The sequence below is a fragment of the Procambarus clarkii genome, chromosome 89 (assembly GCF_040958095.1).
Source record: "Procambarus clarkii isolate CNS0578487 chromosome 89, FALCON_Pclarkii_2.0, whole genome shotgun sequence".
Classification (NCBI taxonomy): Eukaryota; Metazoa; Arthropoda; class Malacostraca; order Decapoda; family Cambaridae; genus Procambarus; species Procambarus clarkii.
This window is the reverse complement of record NC_091238.1, coordinates 18,177,740-18,198,675: the sequence shown is the minus strand read 5'-3', so window position 1 is coordinate 18,198,675 and position 20,936 is coordinate 18,177,740. Positions and strand designations below refer to the sequence as shown.

Here is a 20,936-nt window from a genome sequence, read left to right as displayed (position 1 = left end):
CTGAACACCAGGAATTTATCCTGCACAAGCAGGTTACTTTAAATTTACACTTATTTCCTGAAGCAGCAAGCACAATCATGGAAACCAAAATAATGTCAATTATTTCAAATACATAGTGTATAGTTAGACTTCAGGCATCTGGTTTTCATTCCATGCACTGGCACTACAAGTCCCCCCCCCCCCCCCATGTCCTAGCTTAGTCCATACTGTTACAAACTTCTGTATTTTTTATATTTCCCTTTGCATTAGTGTGCAGTTTTCATGCCTATGCAGAGTACTGTAATATTGTTTCTCATTAGGCACAAGTTTCTCAGATAATCTTCAGTCTACATCTAGACTTAAATGTTGCTTTAACATTTCTAGTGTATGCAATCAAAGTTGGTATGCCCTTCATTAGTGCTGGAATTGCATCCATTTTATCTACCATCCACTTATGGTGCACATTTCAGGTTTATTCATCACTTTCCCTTCCTAATTTTATTTGTGAATGACAAGAGCCCGATTCCAATGGTCACTTAATACATTGAAGTTTTAAAAGGCGTGTTCTAGTCTTTTTTATTACCTTCCTAATTAGATTTGCAGACCGATGCAAAGCCAAGGCAAAACTAAGCACATTCCCTTGGGTACAGTTCAAACTAGGTACACTATACAGTAATTTTCCTAAACCTCCAAGGACCCCCTTCCCCCACTTAACTTCCCTCCAACATTACACTACCTCTGACCCTGTTTTACATGTTGGATAATCCCATAACATGGTTTAGGGTCAAATCTTAACATTTAAGAAATCCCAGGAAGTCTTCACATTAGATCAAGAAGTGGTTCCAGAGATAAGGAATAGCCAACCAGGCACCACTAGACGAATTTGAGATTACCAGTGGGGATGTAAGGAAGCTTTTGCTAGAGTTTGATGTGAAAGGCTATAGGCCCAAATGGAATATCACCATGGATACTAAGAGGAGGAGCAGAAGCACTCTGCCCCAGTCCTTGGTGGGGAAGGAGTCAAACTGAATGCAACTGGACAGGACTCCCTTGAGCGAGATTAAAGCAGCACGAAGTTACTGCAAACTACAGGCTTGTACAATTTACATGCACAACTATTAAGGGCCTAGCAAAATTAATTAAGTTTATTACCCATCACTGAAATGACAAAACTATGTCAAATCACACTAACAAAAAAATAGCAAAGCCCCGAGTAATATCAGATGACCTTACTTTTGATGGACACTAATGTTTCAAGAGATGCCATACCAATTATACTGTCCAAGACTTGTTTTCTAGGGTGGAATAGTGTTCAGCCCAATTAAAAGCTTGAGAAATTGCAGACCTGAAGCGAGTGCAGGTATTAAAAGAATAGGCCCTGCATTTTTCAGTAGACTGGAAAGTTTCGGGTAGGTGGGAATTTTAAAATGTTTATATATTTTAAAGAAAAAATATATAGATTACTTTTCTAAAAGTAAATTATGGATTTTGAAACTGCTTTTAAAAGATCCAGGCACTAAAATTTAAGTTGTGGGGACCAAAGAAATCTCTTTACACTGCCAGGCAAACACTATGCATGTAAAATGTGAATCGGAGACCTAAACACCTACAGTACCAATACAAAATATATACGACATACAGGTCTGATTTTTTTGCCAATTCTTCAGTTCATTGTCTACCTTATCTACAGCTCCAAAATATTACTTCAACCATATATTAAGCTTTAATAAGCAACAAAAGTCCAAAATGTTAATATTTACACAATTCTCTAGAAGACTGCTTACAAAGTCAAATACAATACTGTACTGTAATGAATATGAACAATTTACTAGTGCAGCAAAAGCCTTTGAGCGGCTACAGGGACAAGTCAAATAGTGACCAAGAACAGATGGGATATGATGCACCTTGCAAAAGAAAAAGTTGATATTCTTAGAAAATGTAATCAGGAGTGTTAAGATATGCCCAGGAAAGTCATTTATGAGCCAACTTTGTGTACTGGCAGAGATACCGACGAGGTCTGGGTTCTCGTGCAGGTCAGCAATGTGGGAAAAGGAAATTCGATGGAAGGGCTTGTGGGCCAGCCACATTAACAGTTATAACATGGGGGGGGGGGGGGTGGAAGAGAGAGAGAGAAGGAATTAAAAAAACCAGGACTAGTCATTAAGAAGCCCCAAAAAACTTATTAAAAATATATCTTGTCTGCCACATTGTCAATCTGCCAATAGCATCAGCCCCCCCCCCCCAAGGAACCCTACACCAGGGAAAAGATGGGGGGGGGTTATCTCTAGATGATTTCGGGGTTTAGTGTCCCCACGGCCCAATCCTTGACCAGGCCTCCACCCCCAGGAAGCAGCCTGTAGCAGCAGTACAACTCCCAGGTACCTATTAGGTGAACAGGATCATCAGGGTGAAGACATTTTGCCCATTTGTCTCCACCTCCACCGAGGATCGAACCCGGAACTGCAGGACTACGAATCTTGACCACTGTCCACTCAGCTGTCAGGCACCCAAAGGAGGGGGGGGGGGAAGAGGGCTGGGGGAACCCTTCACTAGGGGAGATGGCTGGGGGAACCCTTCACTAGGGGAGATGGCTGGGGGAACCCTTCACTAGGGGAGATGGCTGGGGGAACCCTTCACTAGGGGAGATGGCTGGGGGAACCCTTCACTAGGGGAGATGGCTGGGGGAACCCTTCACTAGGGGAGATGGCTGGGGGAACCCTTCACTAGGGGAGATGGCTGGGGGAACCCTTCACTAGGGGAGATGGCTGGGGGAACCCTTCACTAGGGGAGATGGCTGGGGGAACCCTTCACTAGGGGAGATGGCTGGGGGAACCCTTCACTAGGGGAGATGGCTGGGGGAACCCTTCACTAGGGGAGATGGCTGGGGGAACCCTTCACTAGGGGAGATGGCTGGGGGAACCCTTCACTAGGGGAGATGGCTGGGGGAACCCTTCACTAGGGGAGATGGCTGGGGGAACCCTTCACTAGGGGAGATGGCTGGGGGAACCCTTCACTAGGGGAGATGGCTGGGGGAACCCTTCACTAGGGGAGATGGCTGGGGGAACCCTTCACTAGGGGAGATGGCTGGGGGAACCCTTCACTAGGGGAGATGGCTGGGGGAACCCTTCACTAGGGGAGATGGCTGGGGGAACCCTTCACTAGGGGAGATGGCTGGGGGAACCCTTCACTAGGGGAGATGGCTGGGGGAACCCTTCACTAGGGGAGATGGCTGGGGGAACCCTTCACTAGGGGAGATGGCTGGGGGAACCCTTCACTAGGGGAGATGGCTGGGGGAACCCTTCACTAGGGGAGATGGCTGGGGGAACCCTTCACTAGGGGAGATGGCTGGGGGAACCCTTCACTAGGGGAGATGGCTGGGGGAACCCTTCACTAGGGGAGATGGCTGGGGGAACCCTTCACTAGGGGAGATGGCTGGGGGAACCCTTCACTAGGGGAGATGGCTGGGGGAACCCTTCACTAGGGGAGATGGCTGGGGGAACCCTTCACTAGGGGAGATGGCTGGGGGAACCCTTCACTAGGGGAGATGGCTGGGGGAACCCTTCACTAGGGGAGATGGCTGGGGGAACCCTTCACTAGGGGAGATGGCTGGGGGAACCCTTCACTAGGGGAGATGGCTGGGGGAACCCTTCACTAGGGGAGATGGCTGGGGGAACCCTTCACTAGGGGAGATGGCTGGGGGAACCCTTCACTAGGGAAAGGGGGGGGGGAGGGAAGGGCTGGGGGAACCCTTCACTAGGGCAAAGGGGGGGGAGGGTAGGGCTGGGGGAACCCTTCACTAGGGCAAAGGGGGGGAGGGAGAGGGCTGGGGGAACCCCACTAGGGAAAAAGGAGAGGAAAGGGCTGGAGAACCCTACACCAGGGGGCGGGGGGCCCCAAGGAACTCTTCACCTTAGGGAGGGGAGGTAGAGGACCCCCACACCAGGGGGGCCCCAAGTCACCGGGCGGTGGCCGGGGAGGAACACTGCTGCTGCCACACAAAAATGGCGGGCTTTTGTTTTTGAACTGTGTAATAAGGAGTTGGGATCATAGGGGGGGAGGGGGACTGGGGCGCCGCCCTCCCCCCTACCACATCCCCCCCTAAACCAGTCTCAACCATTACACTCCCCCAGACCACCACCACGACCCGCCAAATGTCAAGACACCGCTCCATCTACCCTAAAATATAAAAAAAAAAAAAAACTACCGGAGCGCTTTGGCAACATGGTCGGCACTGCCACCCTGGGCGGCCGCCCATTACGCTACGCACGCACACTCACGCAATTATACACACACACAAGCTCTCTAAAGTAATCTAGCTCCACTACAATTATATAGAAATGGAAAAATTAACTACAGCCTGCCATAAGAACCATCTACCACCACCAGTCAGTCTCGCTCAAACAATATGCCTCACTGCTAGCTGGTACGTGTCTCTCTCTCAGGCGCCTTTATCAAACCTCCCCACAAGCTAACCCTCTCCCATAGCCATAGTACAGAGGAGCCAGGAGGAAACACCTACCATTTTGGGTGCGTGTTAGTATCACAAGCCACTCGACAGACGTCTGCTCGGTACCACTGTCTCAGAGTGACTGCGAACTCCCGCCACTCCACACTCCCGCTTATCACCACCTCCAACCCCACTCCGCACTACAATCCCCCCCATCCACCCCTTTTCTAATACATAACCTAACGCTACGCCTTCTCCTTAAACACCAATTGATCAAGTAGGGTATGATTCAGGGGGAATGATAGGCAATAGGGAGGAGATAGGGTGTTTGAGAGGGGTGTGAGGGGGAACTAGGGTGCGTGGCGGAGGGTGGTGTGGGGTAGCGCGGCGGCACGGAGGGCTGTGATTGGTGGAGGTTTACCTGCAATGCGTCATGGGGCGGCGAGCTGCGAGCTGCACCCCGCCACACCGTCGTTCCGCGTCGACCGGCCCGCACGTCGGCTTCACTCGCTTTCATTTCGTACTTTCATGATGCAAATGATGACTGGAAGTTGGTGCCCCTGTACGCCTTCCTATTTAGGTCATCTTGTACTAGAAAAAATATAAGGGCCAAATAGGTCCATCTTATATTTTTTCTGGAATTCATACTTTTACAGGAATTTTGCTAATTTCTTAGCCACGCGTCATTGAAATTGAAATTTTGAGAAACGTCTTCCGGAAAGAATAATCAGAATAGAAAAAAAAGCTATTTTAAGGCTATTATGGTGTGTATACATGAGAGAGATGTAGGAGAGTAGCGGAATCAATACCAGGGGGCGCAGGGCTGAATGGTGCATACCAGTCTAAGGTAGCAAGAGGCTAGCAGGCCTTGCGCTCCATAATTACATTCCTCCTTAATAAGGATGTCAACATTAATTACCCACTTGGTCGTTATTAGTCAACCATCGTTTAGGCTGTTACTGCTGACATCTGCATCACTGTAACCCTCCTTGAATATAATCTCGAGTTGCTATACCCTCGCCCCATGCCTTAGAAATTTATCCGACACGAATTATATACCTCATTATCCCTGTAGGTAATCTAGCATAACTGTATAGTGGTGTAGGGGGATTACGTCAGGGGCCAGGTAGGCCTATTGTGTTGGTGGAGGGATTAGGACACGTCAGGTAGGCCTATGATGGGGAGGGGGTTTCAGGACATGGGGCCGGGCAGGCCTATCACATTTTGGGATCTAGGACAGAGAGGGTCTAGGTAAACTTACTGGAACCGGTTATAGGCATTCAATATTATAGAGGTAATCGTAGGCCGTGCTCCCTACAGTGAGTTTCTTGGTATGTCATATGCGTATGTTCGGTTGTCAGTGCCGTATGTGAATAGTCTGTTGTCAATGAGTGTCATATGCGTATGTATGGTTGCCAAGTGTGTCAAATGTCTGGTTACTAGTATGCCATACGCGTATATACGGCTGTCATCATTTGTATACACTGTGTGTGTGTGTGTGTGTGTGTGTGTCATACACGTACATCTGGTTATCATTGTGTCAAGAGCGTGGGACAATGCGTCAGCCGGTGTCAGTGTGCATAAGAGACGCCCATGTCAGCCGACGGTCCTATTACCAACCCAGGCAGGGGTCGGGAGCCTCGCCCGGCCGCGCCACGCCACGTATATCCGGTTGTCAGTGTGTCAAGAGCGTGGGACAATGTGTCAGCCGGTGTCAGTGAGTGTCAGCCAGCGGCCCTGTTACTACTCCTGACACACGGGGAGGCTCGGCCACTGCACTGTGTGTGTGTGTATCTTGGGGGGGAGCAAAAATATCGCTGTCACGGAGCTCTTGTGTTGTAACTCCTCCCTAGTGCACGGAGGCCAGTGTCAGCACGCTACCGTACTCCTCTCCAGTGTACCTACACTGAGTCGCATTGTACCTGTCTGCCCTTCAAAGAGGTGTCAGGGGTAGTAATACTGTACTGTCTGTGGTAATGGTGTCAGTGTAGTAGTGGTATCAGTGTAGTAGTGGTGTCAGTGTAATAATACTGTTAGCAGTGTCAGTGTAGTAATACTGTCAGTGGTGTCAGTACAGTAATGATGTCAGTGTAGTAATACTGTCAGTAGTGTCAGTACAGTAATGATGTCAGTGTAGTAATACTGTCAGTAGTGTCAGTGCAGTAATGCTGTCAGTAGTGTCAGTGTAGTAATACTGTCAGTAGTGTCAGAGCAGTAATGCTGTCAGTAGTGTCAGTGTAGTAATACTGTCAGTAGTGTCAGTGTAGTAATACTATAAGTGTAGTAATATTGTCAGTAGTGTCAGTGTAGTAATACTGTCAGTAGTGTCAGTACAGTAATGATGTCAGTGTAGTAATACTGTCAGTAGTGTCAGTACAGTAATGCTGTCAGTGTAGTAATACTGTCAGTAGTGTCAGTGTAGTAATACTGTCAGTAGTGTCAGTGTAGTAATACTGTCAGTAGTGTCAGTGTAGTAATACTGTCAGTAGTGTCAGTGTAGTAATACTGTCAGTAGTGTCAGTGCAGTAATACTGTCAGTAGTGTCAGTGTAGTAATACTGTCAGTAGTGTCAGTGTAGTAATACTGTCAGTAGTGTCAGTGTAGTAATACTGTCAGTAGTGTCAGTGTAGTAATACTGTCAGTAGTGTCAGTACAGTAATGATGTCAGTGTAGTAATACTGTCAGTAGTGTCAGTACAGTAATGCTGTCAGTGTAGTAATACTGTCAGTAGTGTCAGTGTAGTAATACTGTCAGTATAGTAATACTGTCAGTAGTGTCAGTGTAGTAATACTGTCAGTAGTGTCAGTGTAGTAATACTGTCAGTAGTGTCAGTGTAGTAATACTGTCAGTAGTGTCAGTGTAGTAATACTGTCAGTAGTGCCAGTGTAGTAATGCTGTCAGTGTAGTAATACTGTCAGTAGTGTCAGTGTAGTAATACTGTCAGTAGTGTCAGTGCAGTAATGCTGTCAGTAGTGTCAGTGTAGTAATACTGTCAGTAGTGTCAGTGCAGTAATGCTGTCAGTAGTGTCAGTGTAGTAATACTGTCAGTAGTGTCAGTGTAGTAATACTGTCAGTAGTGTCAGTGTAGTAATACTGTCAGTAGTGTCAGTGTAGTAATACTGTCAGTAGTGTCAGTGTAGTAATACTGTCAGTAGTGTCAGTGTAGTAATACTGTCAGTGTAGTAATACTGTCAGTAGTGTCAGTGTAGTAATACTGCGTACTCATGGGTACAAACGGGTCAGATACGCACAGTTCTTACGAGAAAGGTATACAAATTATCCAAATTATCAATAATACATTGTTGACTTGACTTTCGGGACCAAAATATTAGTAAATGATCGCGTGTTTTCTGGGTCTCGGCGACAAGTCTCCTAAAATAGCCTCAAATGTAAAAATAAAAATAAATGAGTAATATATATATATATATATATATATATATATATATATATATATATATATATATATATATATATAATGTGCAACCATGGAGGAATGGTAAACAATTTGTGGTACTATATATAAATCCCAGAAGGGATTCCTCCACCATCCACTACTAAGTCCCTTTCGTTCCACCTCCCCCTTATTGTGTCCTCTCCCCCTCTTTCCCCTTCCAATCTCCTATATCACTAATCTATAACACTATAACAATACTCCCCGCAGTCGTATAATCAACACACAATCCCTAAAGCCTAAGAAGAACCCAAATCATCAAAATTTTTCGGGACTTAATGTGTAACTATTTTTATATAAATCTGTTATTTTAATTTTGACATGACCATGTATATAGTTTCTGATGTTACAAAATACAATAAATAGTAATTCATAGTCTAGTCATATTGTATTGCAAAATGTTCGTGAGGCGACTTTGGCACAGTGTCACTTAGTACAGTTTTCTTTGACACCAATCCAGACCCGCCCATGTTGGTCATGTACCCAACATCAATTACTGGGAAAAATTGGGAGAAGTTAAACTCAGACATCTGGCCGCCAGCCTCGGACAGACAGACAGACGATTTCCATTTATTGATATAGATATTTACCTATAAGTATACATATTCAGAGACACAAATAAGTCCTGTATTACATTTCAAAACACTACATATATACACATTTATATATAAAAACAGAGTGGAGACTATTAAAATGAGTTATGATAGAATAAATTCCTTTCGACATGAGAGTGGTGATTATTTCATTTCACTTAAAGAGCCTATATATCAGGATTACATTCTGGTTATGGGTGCCTAAAATTGCATATGACGGTATTTGCTCAAGTTAAATTTTGACATTAGAGAAAGGTTTGTTGCACTGTGATGGCTGTAGTTGGCTGAATGTTGAAACATTCTTGCCAACTTATCTTGCTATACAACTCTTAATTCGCGTTTATGCTGTTGATAACTTTCTTAGATCTTTTTCCCCTTTATACTATGTCAAATTTATCACAAATACACACAGCTTGACTATTACTGTGTTCTTATAAGAACAAATCATTACAGTTAATGTGTACGATATTAAATGAACAGGAAACAAGTAATGTGTTACCTACCTTCATTTATACGTCTAGTATTGCTACAAAAAGTTCCAAGTAGCACGGGCTATGGTGAGCCCGTATTGTATTATATTGCTATAATAATCGTATTGTTAGGATCGCGTGGCATAATGTTTTTGTCTCATGTTTATACTGGTGGGCGTAGCTTGGTTTTATTAACCGAGAACGCAGTTATTTTCTTCTGGTATAAGCTATAAGAACTGGTTGGGCATATTTACCGGATACTCTAAATGTAACCGATTATATAATCGTGTGCTTGTGATCGAGGAATTCTACTATACTATAAATCATTAAATACAAATAAATTATACATATATTGCTATATTGATATGATTAATAGACTAGTAATGAACATATAACAATCTTTTTGTGGGCTTTTTTTATACTTTATTGTAAATATAGTGGTTTTTAACACCACGACCTATAACAAATCACGGTCTCTAACACACTATAGTTTCTATAGTGTGTAAGACACCGCAGTGCTACAGTGTAAGAGTGCTTAGTTATTCAGGCTGCAAACACGGGTGCTGACGCAAAAACGGATGCTATACGGGAGAAATAATACATAAAACGGGCTATGTCAATACGGTTAGTATTCCGGGCTCTATAGAACTAGACCTCACCTTTCTAGTAGTCACAGGTACCTGTGGTTTACCTGTAGTTGGCTCAGAAAGTCAAGACAAACCTAGCCCCCAGGTTTGGTGGACCAAACTCTCACAAGTCAAGTCTAGCCTCGGGCCGGGCTTGGGGACTAGAAGAACTCCCAGAACCCCATCAACCAGGTATCAACCAGGCTGAGCTACTCCCCCAAGCCCGGCCTGGGGGGCGAGGCTTGTCTTGGGATAAATTTAGTCTGCCTTTACCAAAACAATACATGACAGGGGCAGCCTAATCAATAAGAGATCTCACAGTATGCCATGTGATTACCATTGGAATGTGTAATGTAGAATATGATTAATAATTGTGTACTGTATGAGTTTGTGATCCCCCTTTTGTTATATAGACGAGGGGTAGAAATAGCCTAAGCTAATCTTTCCTTTTGAGATGTACTTTCTTTTCTCAATATACTTGAACTTGGGATAACTTGATCTAAAAGGCTAGATAAAGACACCGAAGGAGGGGTAATTATAAGGAAAACGTATGGCTATATAGTACTTTTTTTTTCTTTATGTAAGAAAATGCAATGTAAATCATATTAACATAAGTTTTACAAGGCAATACTACGGTGCCCACGTACTTGGACCATTGGGGCTCGAACGCCGACCCTGCAAGAATCAAGGTCGTCGCTCTACCAACCAGTCCAAGTAAAGTTACCATAATCTACCCAAATTTTCTCAGGTCTTAGATATCTATCATACAAGATGGTCCACCGCATAGCAGAATATATACAGACCCGTCTTGTGGCAACACCCTATAATAGTTACTTACTGGCAATTCGCCCAGGGTTATAAATAGCAGGAGATCGCTTTCGGAACTTACGGGGTATTCATGCCCGTGCCACCTCTTGGGGTGGCTTAATCTTCATCAATCAGTCAGCTTTCGGAACCGCCCATTGTAATCCAGCTTTCCGCAGTCACGGAATGTGGAGCTCATCACGGCTCGCATGTCGACTCTCCCTCGCTTCCTCCACCACAAAAATTATAATATATTGTCACGTGATGTTGCGCGTATGTGTGTGTAGGGAAGATGGTTACAGTGATGAAACGAGTGCATTAGTGAAGTTGGTTACATCTTCACTACGCGCTCTCTTCATCACTAACAATCGTCATAACTACCCATCTTCGCTACTTATACTGTCTTCATTTCTCTAATTTTCACTTCCAGAGCAATGCCTAGTACCCGATCTACAAACCATTATCATCACTACCTTCCCCTCACCACTTTCCCTACCCTTCACCACCTTCCCCCCCCCCCCCCAACCCTTCACCATCTACTCTTCACCACCTTCCCTTCATCGCTGTAGCCACCTTCAGCGATGAAGGTGGTGAATAAAAGAAACTAACATTTAATCATGATGAAAATAATATGCTGGATAAACCTTATTGAGGATGGAGTTTGGTATATAGCGAGATTGGAAATTAGTATCATATGTCATTTCATGGTGGGGAGGGGGAGGAGCTGGAGGTCGACCCCCGACCCGCCTATGATCATCCCCCCACGAAGACCAATCACCCTGTAAAGTTTGTTGAGGCTAACCTCAAGCGGACCCGAGATAGCAGCCTCATTAGACGTTGGATGTAAGTCTGGTTCTAATCATACACTTAGACCTCGACAAAGCACTCGGGAGAGTGCGAAAGACTTGGTGTAAATTCCTTACACAAATACACAAGTGTGGGATTTTATATAAACACAAACTGAGGAATGCTGAAGCAGAAGAAATGTAAGAATTTGGTTGATGGCTGCCTTATAATACATTCCGGAACCAAAATGGAAAAACTATATATTTGATTTAGTGCTGGGCAACAGAGGGACTAGTATAACAACAACGATATAAATAATAATAACCATTATAAAAATAATATGATCAAAATGCCGGTGATTTGGCTCAGATAAATTAACTTTCAAGAAACGTTCCTGCGTAACCATCATACATCATTTAACATCCTCTCAAAATAACCTACGCTGATTGGTTTTCTGGCCAGGCACCAGCCAATCACGGCGCAGTGCGCCACGAAGCGTTTACTGAACACGCGACTCAGGATTCTGGCGGGAACGACAATCTCTTCATTACAAAAATAAAAAGAATAAACTTACGAGACTTTCCGTTGTATGCCACCAAGAAATTACAATTACCTATGACAATAAGTTAAACCATAATCCTTATATGCTCTTTTTCTTTGAGAACTCTCGTCCTCTGCCCCTCCCCGGCTCTCCACACTCCTCCCTGCTGCTCCAGACTCGATCCCCATCAATCCACACTCCTCCCTGGCCCTCTACATTCCTTCCTACTTCTACATAGTCTTCCAATAGGGGCTGCCCCACATGGACAAATAGGGGCTGGCCCGTATGGACCAATAGGAGCTGCCCCGTATGGACCAATAAGGGCTGCCCCCTATGGACCAATAGGAGCTGCCTCGTATGGACCAATAAGCCTCCTGCAGATTCCTTTATTCTTAGGTCATTAGAAGGCACTTAGACCATTCACAAACTGCTTTACGAACGAGAAATGTTGATGAATGTATAAAGTTTGTATGAAAATTCCACCACGCCCTCTGGTTCGTGAGACCACGCCCACTAGTTCGTCAAACCATGCCCTATGGGTCGTGAAACCACGCCCACGGTGAGACCTCAGAACTTTAATCAACATGTTATAATCATAGTGTCATCGTTATGCTGCCCTGGCCGGCATTATATAACCTAATGTCCAGGGATAGCCTAGTATTATATTCCAAATGAGGAGTGAGCGTGAGGAGTGTGTTGGACCAACACACTCAAGGACCTGTTGGACCAACACACTCAAGGACCTGTTGGACCATCACACTCAAGGACCTGTTGGACCATCACACTCAAGGACCTGTTGGATCAACACACTCAAGGACCTGTTGGACCAACACACTCAAGGACCTGTTGGACCAACACACTCAAGGACCTGTTGGACCAACACACTCAAGGACCTGTTGGACCATCACACTCAAGGACCTGTTGGACCAACACACTCAAGCGGCTGTTGGACCATCACACTCAAGCGGCTGTTGGACCATCACACTCAAGGGCCTGTTGGACCAACACACTCAAGGGCCTGTTGGAGCAACACACTCAAGGATCTGTTGGACCATCACACTCAAAAACCTGTTGGATCAACACACTCAAGGACCTGTTGGACCATCACACTCAAGGGCCTGTTAATATTAGGACAATATCCCATTAAATTGAATACCCGAGAAATGTTCAATATTTTAACTGATTTTGTAGAGAAAGGAAAAAATTGAAAATTATAACTAATTACGATAATGATTTCATGTATGATTCACTGAAATTACTTAAAATTGTTCTAATTCTCTATTGAATTTGCATAAATATGACGAGACTTTTGAGTTTAGCTGAATGTAAATCATGAATCCCAAAGTCCATAACGGAAGAATTTATTCATAATTTATCGTGAATTATAATATACTTTAAAGCAAAATATTATTTCAGTGCGTGTGACCACGCTAGAATCTTCTCCACTAAAACAGGTTTATTTGTAAATGAAAATATATGTGACAAATAATTAATTTAAGTATTTCGTTAAATTCGGTTTGGTTATGTTAGTTTAGGTTAAGTTAGGATAGGATAGAATAGCTTAGGTTAGTTAACATTAGGTGAGGTTAGGTTAGGATAGATTACCTTAAAATAAAATATTTTTTTCAGTATATGTGACCATCTTGAGGTTATCTTGAGATGATTTCGGGGTTTAGTATCCCCGAGGCCTGGTCCTCGACCAGGCCTCTTTTTTTTTGTTACCCCCCCCCTACCCCCAGGAAGCAGCCCGTAGCAGCTGTCTAACTCCTAGGTACCTATTTACTGCTAGGTAACAAGGGCATCAGGGTGAAACAAACATTCTGCCCCTTTGCCCCGCAACCACACCAGGATTTTTCCACGCCAAAATTGCTGAACTAGTAAATAAACAAAAATATGTGCTAAAAAAAACTCTAAATTAAAATCCATCTTTACCCAGAACATTTGGGTTTAAGGTGAGGTATCGGTGTGAACCAGGACTGACAAGAGTGACAGGAGTCTTGCCAGAAGCCGTGTGGGTGGGTGACAGCCGCGTGTCCACGCTGCTAGAAGCCTACCTCTCACCGGGATTAAATCAACTCACACCATGGGGTCAGAAAAAATGGTAATTTAGTATCCTACCTCACGCCATCAGCTGGATGTGGAGTCTGTGTCATGCAAGAGAGAGTGTGTGTGTGTGTGTGTGTGTGTGTGTGTGTGTGTGTGTGTGTGTGTGTGTGTGTGTGTGTGTGTGTGTGTGTGTGTGTGTGTGTGTGTGTGTGTGCGTTACGCAGAGTCCAAAACTCTCGATAACCGCCTAAAAAGAACATAAAAATAAAGGAATTATTGAAGCCTATTGACCCATATTAGGCAGTTCCAATTTATATCCACCCAAACTCCTTCAAATACGTCTAACCTACGCATGAAATAATCAACTGATTCCACGGCTATTATGTTGCACGGTAATATATTCTATAAATTACTCCGTTTCCAAACCAGTATTTACCCAGGTGTTTCCTGAATGTAAACTTATCCAATTTATATTCATTTTTTCGTACTCTGTTGTGCGTTGCTATATTTAACACAGTGATATCCCCTAATATAACACACGAATTCAGACATATAACTGGGACTCGAGATTACCAGAGCAGTAATCAATAGTGCCGAAACGCAACTACAATTTGATGCAAAAGCTCTAGTGACTAGTCCAGTCTGTCTTACATCTTGCATACCCTCCAGCAACATGCAAAAACTACATTAAGTGCAAAAGAAGGTACTAAAATGAGCTGCAAGAACGTAGTGACCCCCACAGTTGGCGCCTTAAGATCCCCCCCCCCCCCCCCCCCCCACAGCTGGACGATCAGCACGCACTCGCATGATGGCCCAAGATCTTACATTTATCCGGGAGCAGCTCCAAGACTCCTTCATGCACATTTCTAGGATGATATTTGGGTACAAGACCATTACCAGCAAACTCCCATGTGTGCAAACACTTCCCCTATTGTACGGGACCCCAAACATAAGTGAATGCTACATGGTATTCATCTACAGACACCCATGTATGTTGAACTACATGACACAAACTTTACAAACGCCGGCACCTCCTGGCAAAAAACGAGCAAGATTTGCACAGACCGTGCCAGCAAGGCGGACAGCCCGCCTGCCATCATAAATCTATATTCTACATTTCCAAAACGTTTCCACCTGCGCCTCTCCATCTTCCTAACCCCTCCCTCCCTTTCCAAAAACAAAACTCTTACCCATGGGCTACTGCCTCCCCCCCCCTCATCTCTTCTCAGGAAGTCTTAACTCAGGGTTCTTTTTATAGTAAATTATCACACGTTCACTCGTCTAGTAATTAAAAAGGAGCTGTTTTACTTGTACGAGAACTGATCCCCCAGGATGTCTTCTTTAATACTGGAACTCGTGCCGGACAACGACTTAAATATCACGTAGGTCTTTGTAGGAGGAGAGGATAGGCTGTGTCACATTTGCTCTCTGTCTTTCTCTCTCTCTCTCTCTCTCTCTCTCTCTAGTGTGTGCTCGGGAGCGTCTTCGTTTTCTGGTTACAACTTTTCTGGTTGTAATAATAATATTTTAACCAAACATTCAGTGAGATGGAAAAAAATAACATTCACACTTGTTCAAGGAGTAAGACAGGAATATTATCACGATATTCTTTTCGGGTGCGATGTGTGTGTGTACTCACCTAGTTGTGCTTGCAGGGGTTGAGCTCTGGCTCTTTGGTCCCGCCTCTCAACTGTCAAAAACTACTATTTTTGTTATTTTTTCCCACACCACACACCCCAGGAAGCAGCCTGTGGCAGCTATGTGTGTGTGTGTGAGAGAGAGAGATATTGAATTATTACTAATCTATATGGTAAACAAAGCCCAGTACACCCACTAATACCTATCTTTAATGTCACCTGCAGTTACTGAGAGGAGGAGAAGGCCTTCACGCAGACTGCACGTACTAATAAAGAAGAATGACCAGAGACACACATAACACAATTTATCGCTGGCTTTATAAGACAGATCATCCCGAACGTCACCTTGGAATGTCTTCCCTCTCTGTCAGGTCCAACGTGATCATTTTAAGGGTCATGAGTCACCTGGTGACATGCAACGCATCTTGGGCTATGCTTGTCCACATTACGCCTGACTCCCGGCCCTCCCCTCCACTGTATATGACTAGGGCTCTAAGTATAAGACCCTTACGGGCTCACCATAGCCCCGCTCCTGTGCCAGGTAAGTACACTACGGGCTCACCATAGCCCCGCTCTTGTGCCAGGTAAGTACACTACGGGCTCACCATAGCCCCACTCCTGTGCCAGGTAAGTACACTACGGGCTCACCATAGCCCCGCTCCTGTGCCAGGTAAGTACACTACGGGCTCACAATAGCCCCGCTCCTGTGCCAGGTAAGTACACTACAGGCTCACCATAGCCCCGCTCCTGTGCCAGGTAAGTACACTACGGGCTCACCATAGCCCCACACCTGTGCCAGGTAAGTACACTACGGGCTCACCATAGCCCGTGCTACTTGCAACCTTTTGTTCAGAGTCGCTGAATCTAAAATAACAACAAAAGTATAAAACCATTACGGGCTATTCATGCCCGTGCCACCTCTTGGGTGGCTAAATCTTCATCAATCAATCAATCTTGAAGACCTGAGAAAATTATGGTAAATTAATAATTAAAATAACACTGTGTAAGGTTTAGTGATTTTATTCCGCTGACATTTGTTTTTTTCTTGTATTACGTTATTGGAACATTTACGTCGAAGTGAATGAAGATTTGGCGATAAAGAATTGATCGTTCTCAATCGTGATCCGGTTACTGCGTTGAGTTAGAAGCCACGACTGCAGATGGCATTAATAATTTTGTAATTAGTGTCAAAAGATTGTTGTTAGTTGCTAAACGAACTAGAGGGTTCAGTTCCTGAACCCTCTAGTGCCTCTATAATCCTTCACAACACCGCCCACAGGATGGGTATGGGGCGCATAATAAAGAAATAAATTGAAATTGCGGATGGTGGTGAGGGCTGTGCCCCTGGCGTTCCTTTGCAGGGTAACCCCGAAGCCTCACGGCGATATGCAGTTCTGTGGGCGGGAAGTTAAGCGCCGTGCATAGGATAAACACACTGGTTGGCAGATGTTTGGTGGGAAGGGGGGTAGAAATAGCCTAAGCTACTCTATCCCTTTGAGATGTATTTCTTGTCTTAATAAACATACTTGAACTTGTTTGGGGAACCCCCAGAGTCCCTGAAAAACGCGACCACCGACCCCGCCACCACCGCACACGGAAGACAATACTGGGTAGGCAGACGAACTCCCGGCAGAAACACCATGGTCCGTTCTAAACTGGTACCTGAGTGTCCTCCGCCAGAGGCCCCGCTCCCAGCCACATCCCCAGGGAACAACAACACGGAAAAATGAATCAACTTCCCTGTGACCACAATTGTTGCTTTAGATTCAGGACAAAAATTACAAGCAGCACGGGCTATGGTGAACCCGTAGTGGACCTACCCGGCACAGGAGCGGGGCTGTAAGGTAGGTGTGTCAGGCGTTATCTTCTTGAGGTTATCTTGAGATGATTTCGGGGGCTAAGCGTCCCCGCGGCCCGGTCCTCGACCAGGCCTCCTTTTTGTTACGCATCCCCAGAAAGCAGCCCGTAGCAGCTGTCTACCAGGTACCTATTTATTGCTAGGTGAACAGGAGCATAAGAGTGAAAGAAACTGCCCAGTTGTTTCCGCCTCCGCTGGGGATCGAACCCGGAATCCTAGGACTACGAATCCCAAGCGCTGCCCGCTCAGCCGTCAGATCCCCCTATACATTGGCGTTGTAACAATTGGGACCGTTGAGGGTGAATGCTGCGAGTCAGACAGCCTCGTAGCTCGTCCTCATAAACAATGACCAAATGGTTCATAGTGTAGCCTCCAAACATAATGTTTAGGAATGAAAAATACTTTACACAATATTCACACCTGAATGCATTCGAACTTTTATCGAACAGTGCTTCGCGCACATCCGTTCGGGCCAGATTCACGAAGCAGTTACGCAAGTCCTTACGAACGTGTACATCTTTACTCAATCTTTGACGGCTTTGGTTACATTTATTGAACAGTTTACAAGCTTGAAAACTTCCCAGTGAACTGTTTTATTGTTATAAATAGCCTCCTGGTGCTTCAGAGCTAATTAACTATTTAATAATTGAGAGAGAGTGAGTAACAGGAAGATGGGCTGGAATATGTGGCATTTGAGATTGTAAATGTTCCTGAATATTTCCTTCATTGTTTGTGAAGATCAGATCTAGAATATTTTAGTTCCTATAGACGGCTGTTACGCCCTGGGGCTAGCCCAGGGGGGAGGGGGTGGGGGGAGACACCAGCAGGCCAGTGGTGCCAAGTATTCAGCCTGTCCTCCTGTTATGGTAGTACTTATAGTAACTATGAGAACTATAGTATATATACTATGGTCGTACATAGTATATATATACTATGTATATATATATAGTATTTCGACGTACAACCAAATTAGAAAGCACAAATCTGAACTATTGAGTTGCACAAACCGGAAAACTATTTTTTACTTGCGTTGCAAAGACAAATTAAACTAATATTTAAGTATGATTTTTAGCTTCAAATTTTGTTTAAAGAATTCCTTACTAGTCAGTATACTACTATCTAAAAGCTAAGCACGTACGAATTCGTGACTACTGACGACCGTTACAACAGGTACTAACTAAACAGGAGGCTGGGCTGCAGCAGCAATAAACAGGACAAGGAGTAAACAGCATTAGAGCAGCAGCTCACAGCGCACATGACAGCTTCTGTTCATCTATTCCACAGTGATTATGGCCAGAGCTGAGCCACCGCTGGTTACGCAATGCAGCTCTTGTCTGTACCCTTGCGTGTTGTGGGTGCCTGGTGCACTCTCCTAGTTGTACTTGCGGGGGGGTTGAGCTCTGGCTCTTGGGTCCCCGCCTCTTGACTCACTCAACTGGTATACAGCTTCTGGAGGCTACTGGGCTCTATCATATCCACACTTGAAACTGTGTATGGAGTCTGCCATATTCATACTCAGGAGTCTGTGTGGAGTCGGTGGTGTGGTGGTACTACTTATATATTAGTGAGGTCTAGGGCTTTAATGCCCTGGTAACTAGCCTTGTTGTTGTCCAGGCCTGACAGCACCAGCTCCTCCGCCAGCGTGGCTCAGGATTGGACCACGAGGGGCAGGGTAGTGTGAGAGGCTTATCATTGAGTGCACAGTGACAGAGAGAGAGAGTGAGTGAGAACGAGGGAGAGGCAGAGGAAGTTCTTATCGGGTCGCGTTGTTGTTAATGCCAAAGTGACGTCAATGTAGCGGACGAAGAGCGGCAGCAACTGTAACCCTTGTACCCTCTGTCCTAGGACACGCCGGGGACGCCAGGACACACCTGAGACATGCCCGGGGGACGCTAGCACACATCTGGGACATGGCCAGGACGCTAGCACACACCTGGGACATGCCCGGGGACGCCAGGACACACCTCGGACATGCTAGGGGGACGCTAGCACACATCTGGGACATGCCCAGGACGCTAGCACACACCTGGGACATGCCCGGGGACGCCAGGACACACCTCGGACATGCCAGGGGGACGCTAGCACACACCTGGGACATGCCCAGGACGCCAGCACACTCCTGGGACATGCCCGGGGACGCCAGGACACACCTCGGACATGCCAGGGGGACGCTAGCACACACCTGGGACATGCCCAGGACGCCAGCACACTCCTGGGACATGCCGGGACGCCAGGACACACCTGGGACATGCCGGGGACGCCAGGACACACCTGGAACATGCCGGGACGCCAGGACACAGTTACGACATAGAAATACAACGTTAATTATTAATTAACGGGAAAGACTAAATTTCACGTCACTAGAGTGACGCATAATGGGAGACATGATCACCACATACAACATATTTATATAAAATGACAGGCAATGTCATATGGTTAGCATATAAAACTGGATATTAATAACACGAGGTTGAAGGTTCAGGAGTAATACATGATGTTGTACCCGGTACAGTATTGTTCAGGGTAATATCACAGCCTCATTCATCGGGTGACTGGTGCACATTTAGTGGTGTATTCATCAAAGTGTGAGCGTGAGAACTATATCTTCATTGACTCATACTTACCATTACACCGTAACATCATGGTCGTAATAAAATGCAACAGTTTGATGTGAGACTGTTATTTCTGGTATGCTGTTAGTGACTGTGTACCGTGACTCTGTCTGTCTGTCTGTCTTTCTGTCTTTCTGTCTCTCTCTCTCTCTCTCTCTCTCTCTCTCTCTCTCTCTCTCTCTCTCTCTCTCTCTCTCTCTCTCTCTCTCTCTCTCTCTCTCTCTCTCTCTCTCTCTCTCTCTCCCTCTCTCTCTCTCTCTCTCTCTCTCCAAAAAACGTTGAGAAGATAACATTACAGATTAGAGATATCAAATTTTGTCTCACAGATAACCAGTTCAGTAGATAAACCAGTTAATGGAGTCAATAGTTGTGTAATGAGTATTATATGTAGTAAAGGTTATTGTCATTAGTGATAATGTAATGATTATTGTCACTGGTAATGATACAACGGTTATGATAACTGGTGAAGGTGTAATGGGTCTTGTAACTGGTGAATGGGTCTTGTAACTGGTGAAGGTGTGGACCCCTTGTTAGAATGTTCAATTCCACACTGGAAATGTTTGCAAAGTGGCTAATGTGATGCTAAGATACACAACGACAAAATGAGCAAGACCGGAGCCCGTGAGCTACAGCCCGATATCGTTAACAAGTATCTGCTGTAGGATGTTAGAGAGCCTGGCCCGGACACTCGAGGAGCACTCAGAACATGTTTCCAAGCAGCACCTTGGACTCAGCAAGAGACAAATTCCGCTTAAATGAACAAATCCACAAGGGGCCGTGACGAGGATTCGGACCTACGTCCGAGAGCATCCCAGACGCTGCCTTAATCGACTGAGCTACGAGCGTCTGGGATGCTCTCGGACGCAGGTTCGAATCCTTTGTGGATTTGTTCATTTGATGCATTACGCAATTGTGATTTCTGTGTGTAAATTCCGCTTAACTAACCTTTTAGAGTTCTTCGGGATATGAGAATGGAGAGAGGTGATGAGTGGAGTACCTCAAGGGTGGGAAACACGGCCCCATCCCGTCTCTAATATGCGTTGATCATTTAACAGTAGAAGAAAGTTCATTCTTATCAAAGCTTGC

At 45.2% G+C, this 20,936-nt stretch overlaps 2 protein-coding genes across 7 annotated transcripts in view; one reads left to right on the top strand and one right to left on the bottom strand.

The window, feature by feature from the left end:
- Positions 1 to 4,825, bottom strand: part of LOC123773355 (calmodulin) — a 28,058-nt gene extending 23,233 nt beyond the window's left edge. The window contains exon 1 of one of the 2 annotated variants that reach the window (XR_011225838.1): positions 4,499 to 4,825. Coding sequence is in view for 1 of the 2 variants with exons in the window: in XM_045767032.2 (XP_045622988.1) it covers positions 4,499 to 4,501 (3 nt within the window). In the remaining variant the exon portion in view is untranslated. The remainder of the gene's footprint in view (positions 1 to 4,498) is intronic. The other variant, XM_045767032.2, reaches the window with a different exon arrangement.
- The window catches only part of LOC138359177 (uncharacterized), a 271,321-nt gene that overhangs the window by 75,016 nt on the left and 175,369 nt on the right, over positions 1 to 20,936 (top strand). The window lies entirely within an intron of this gene.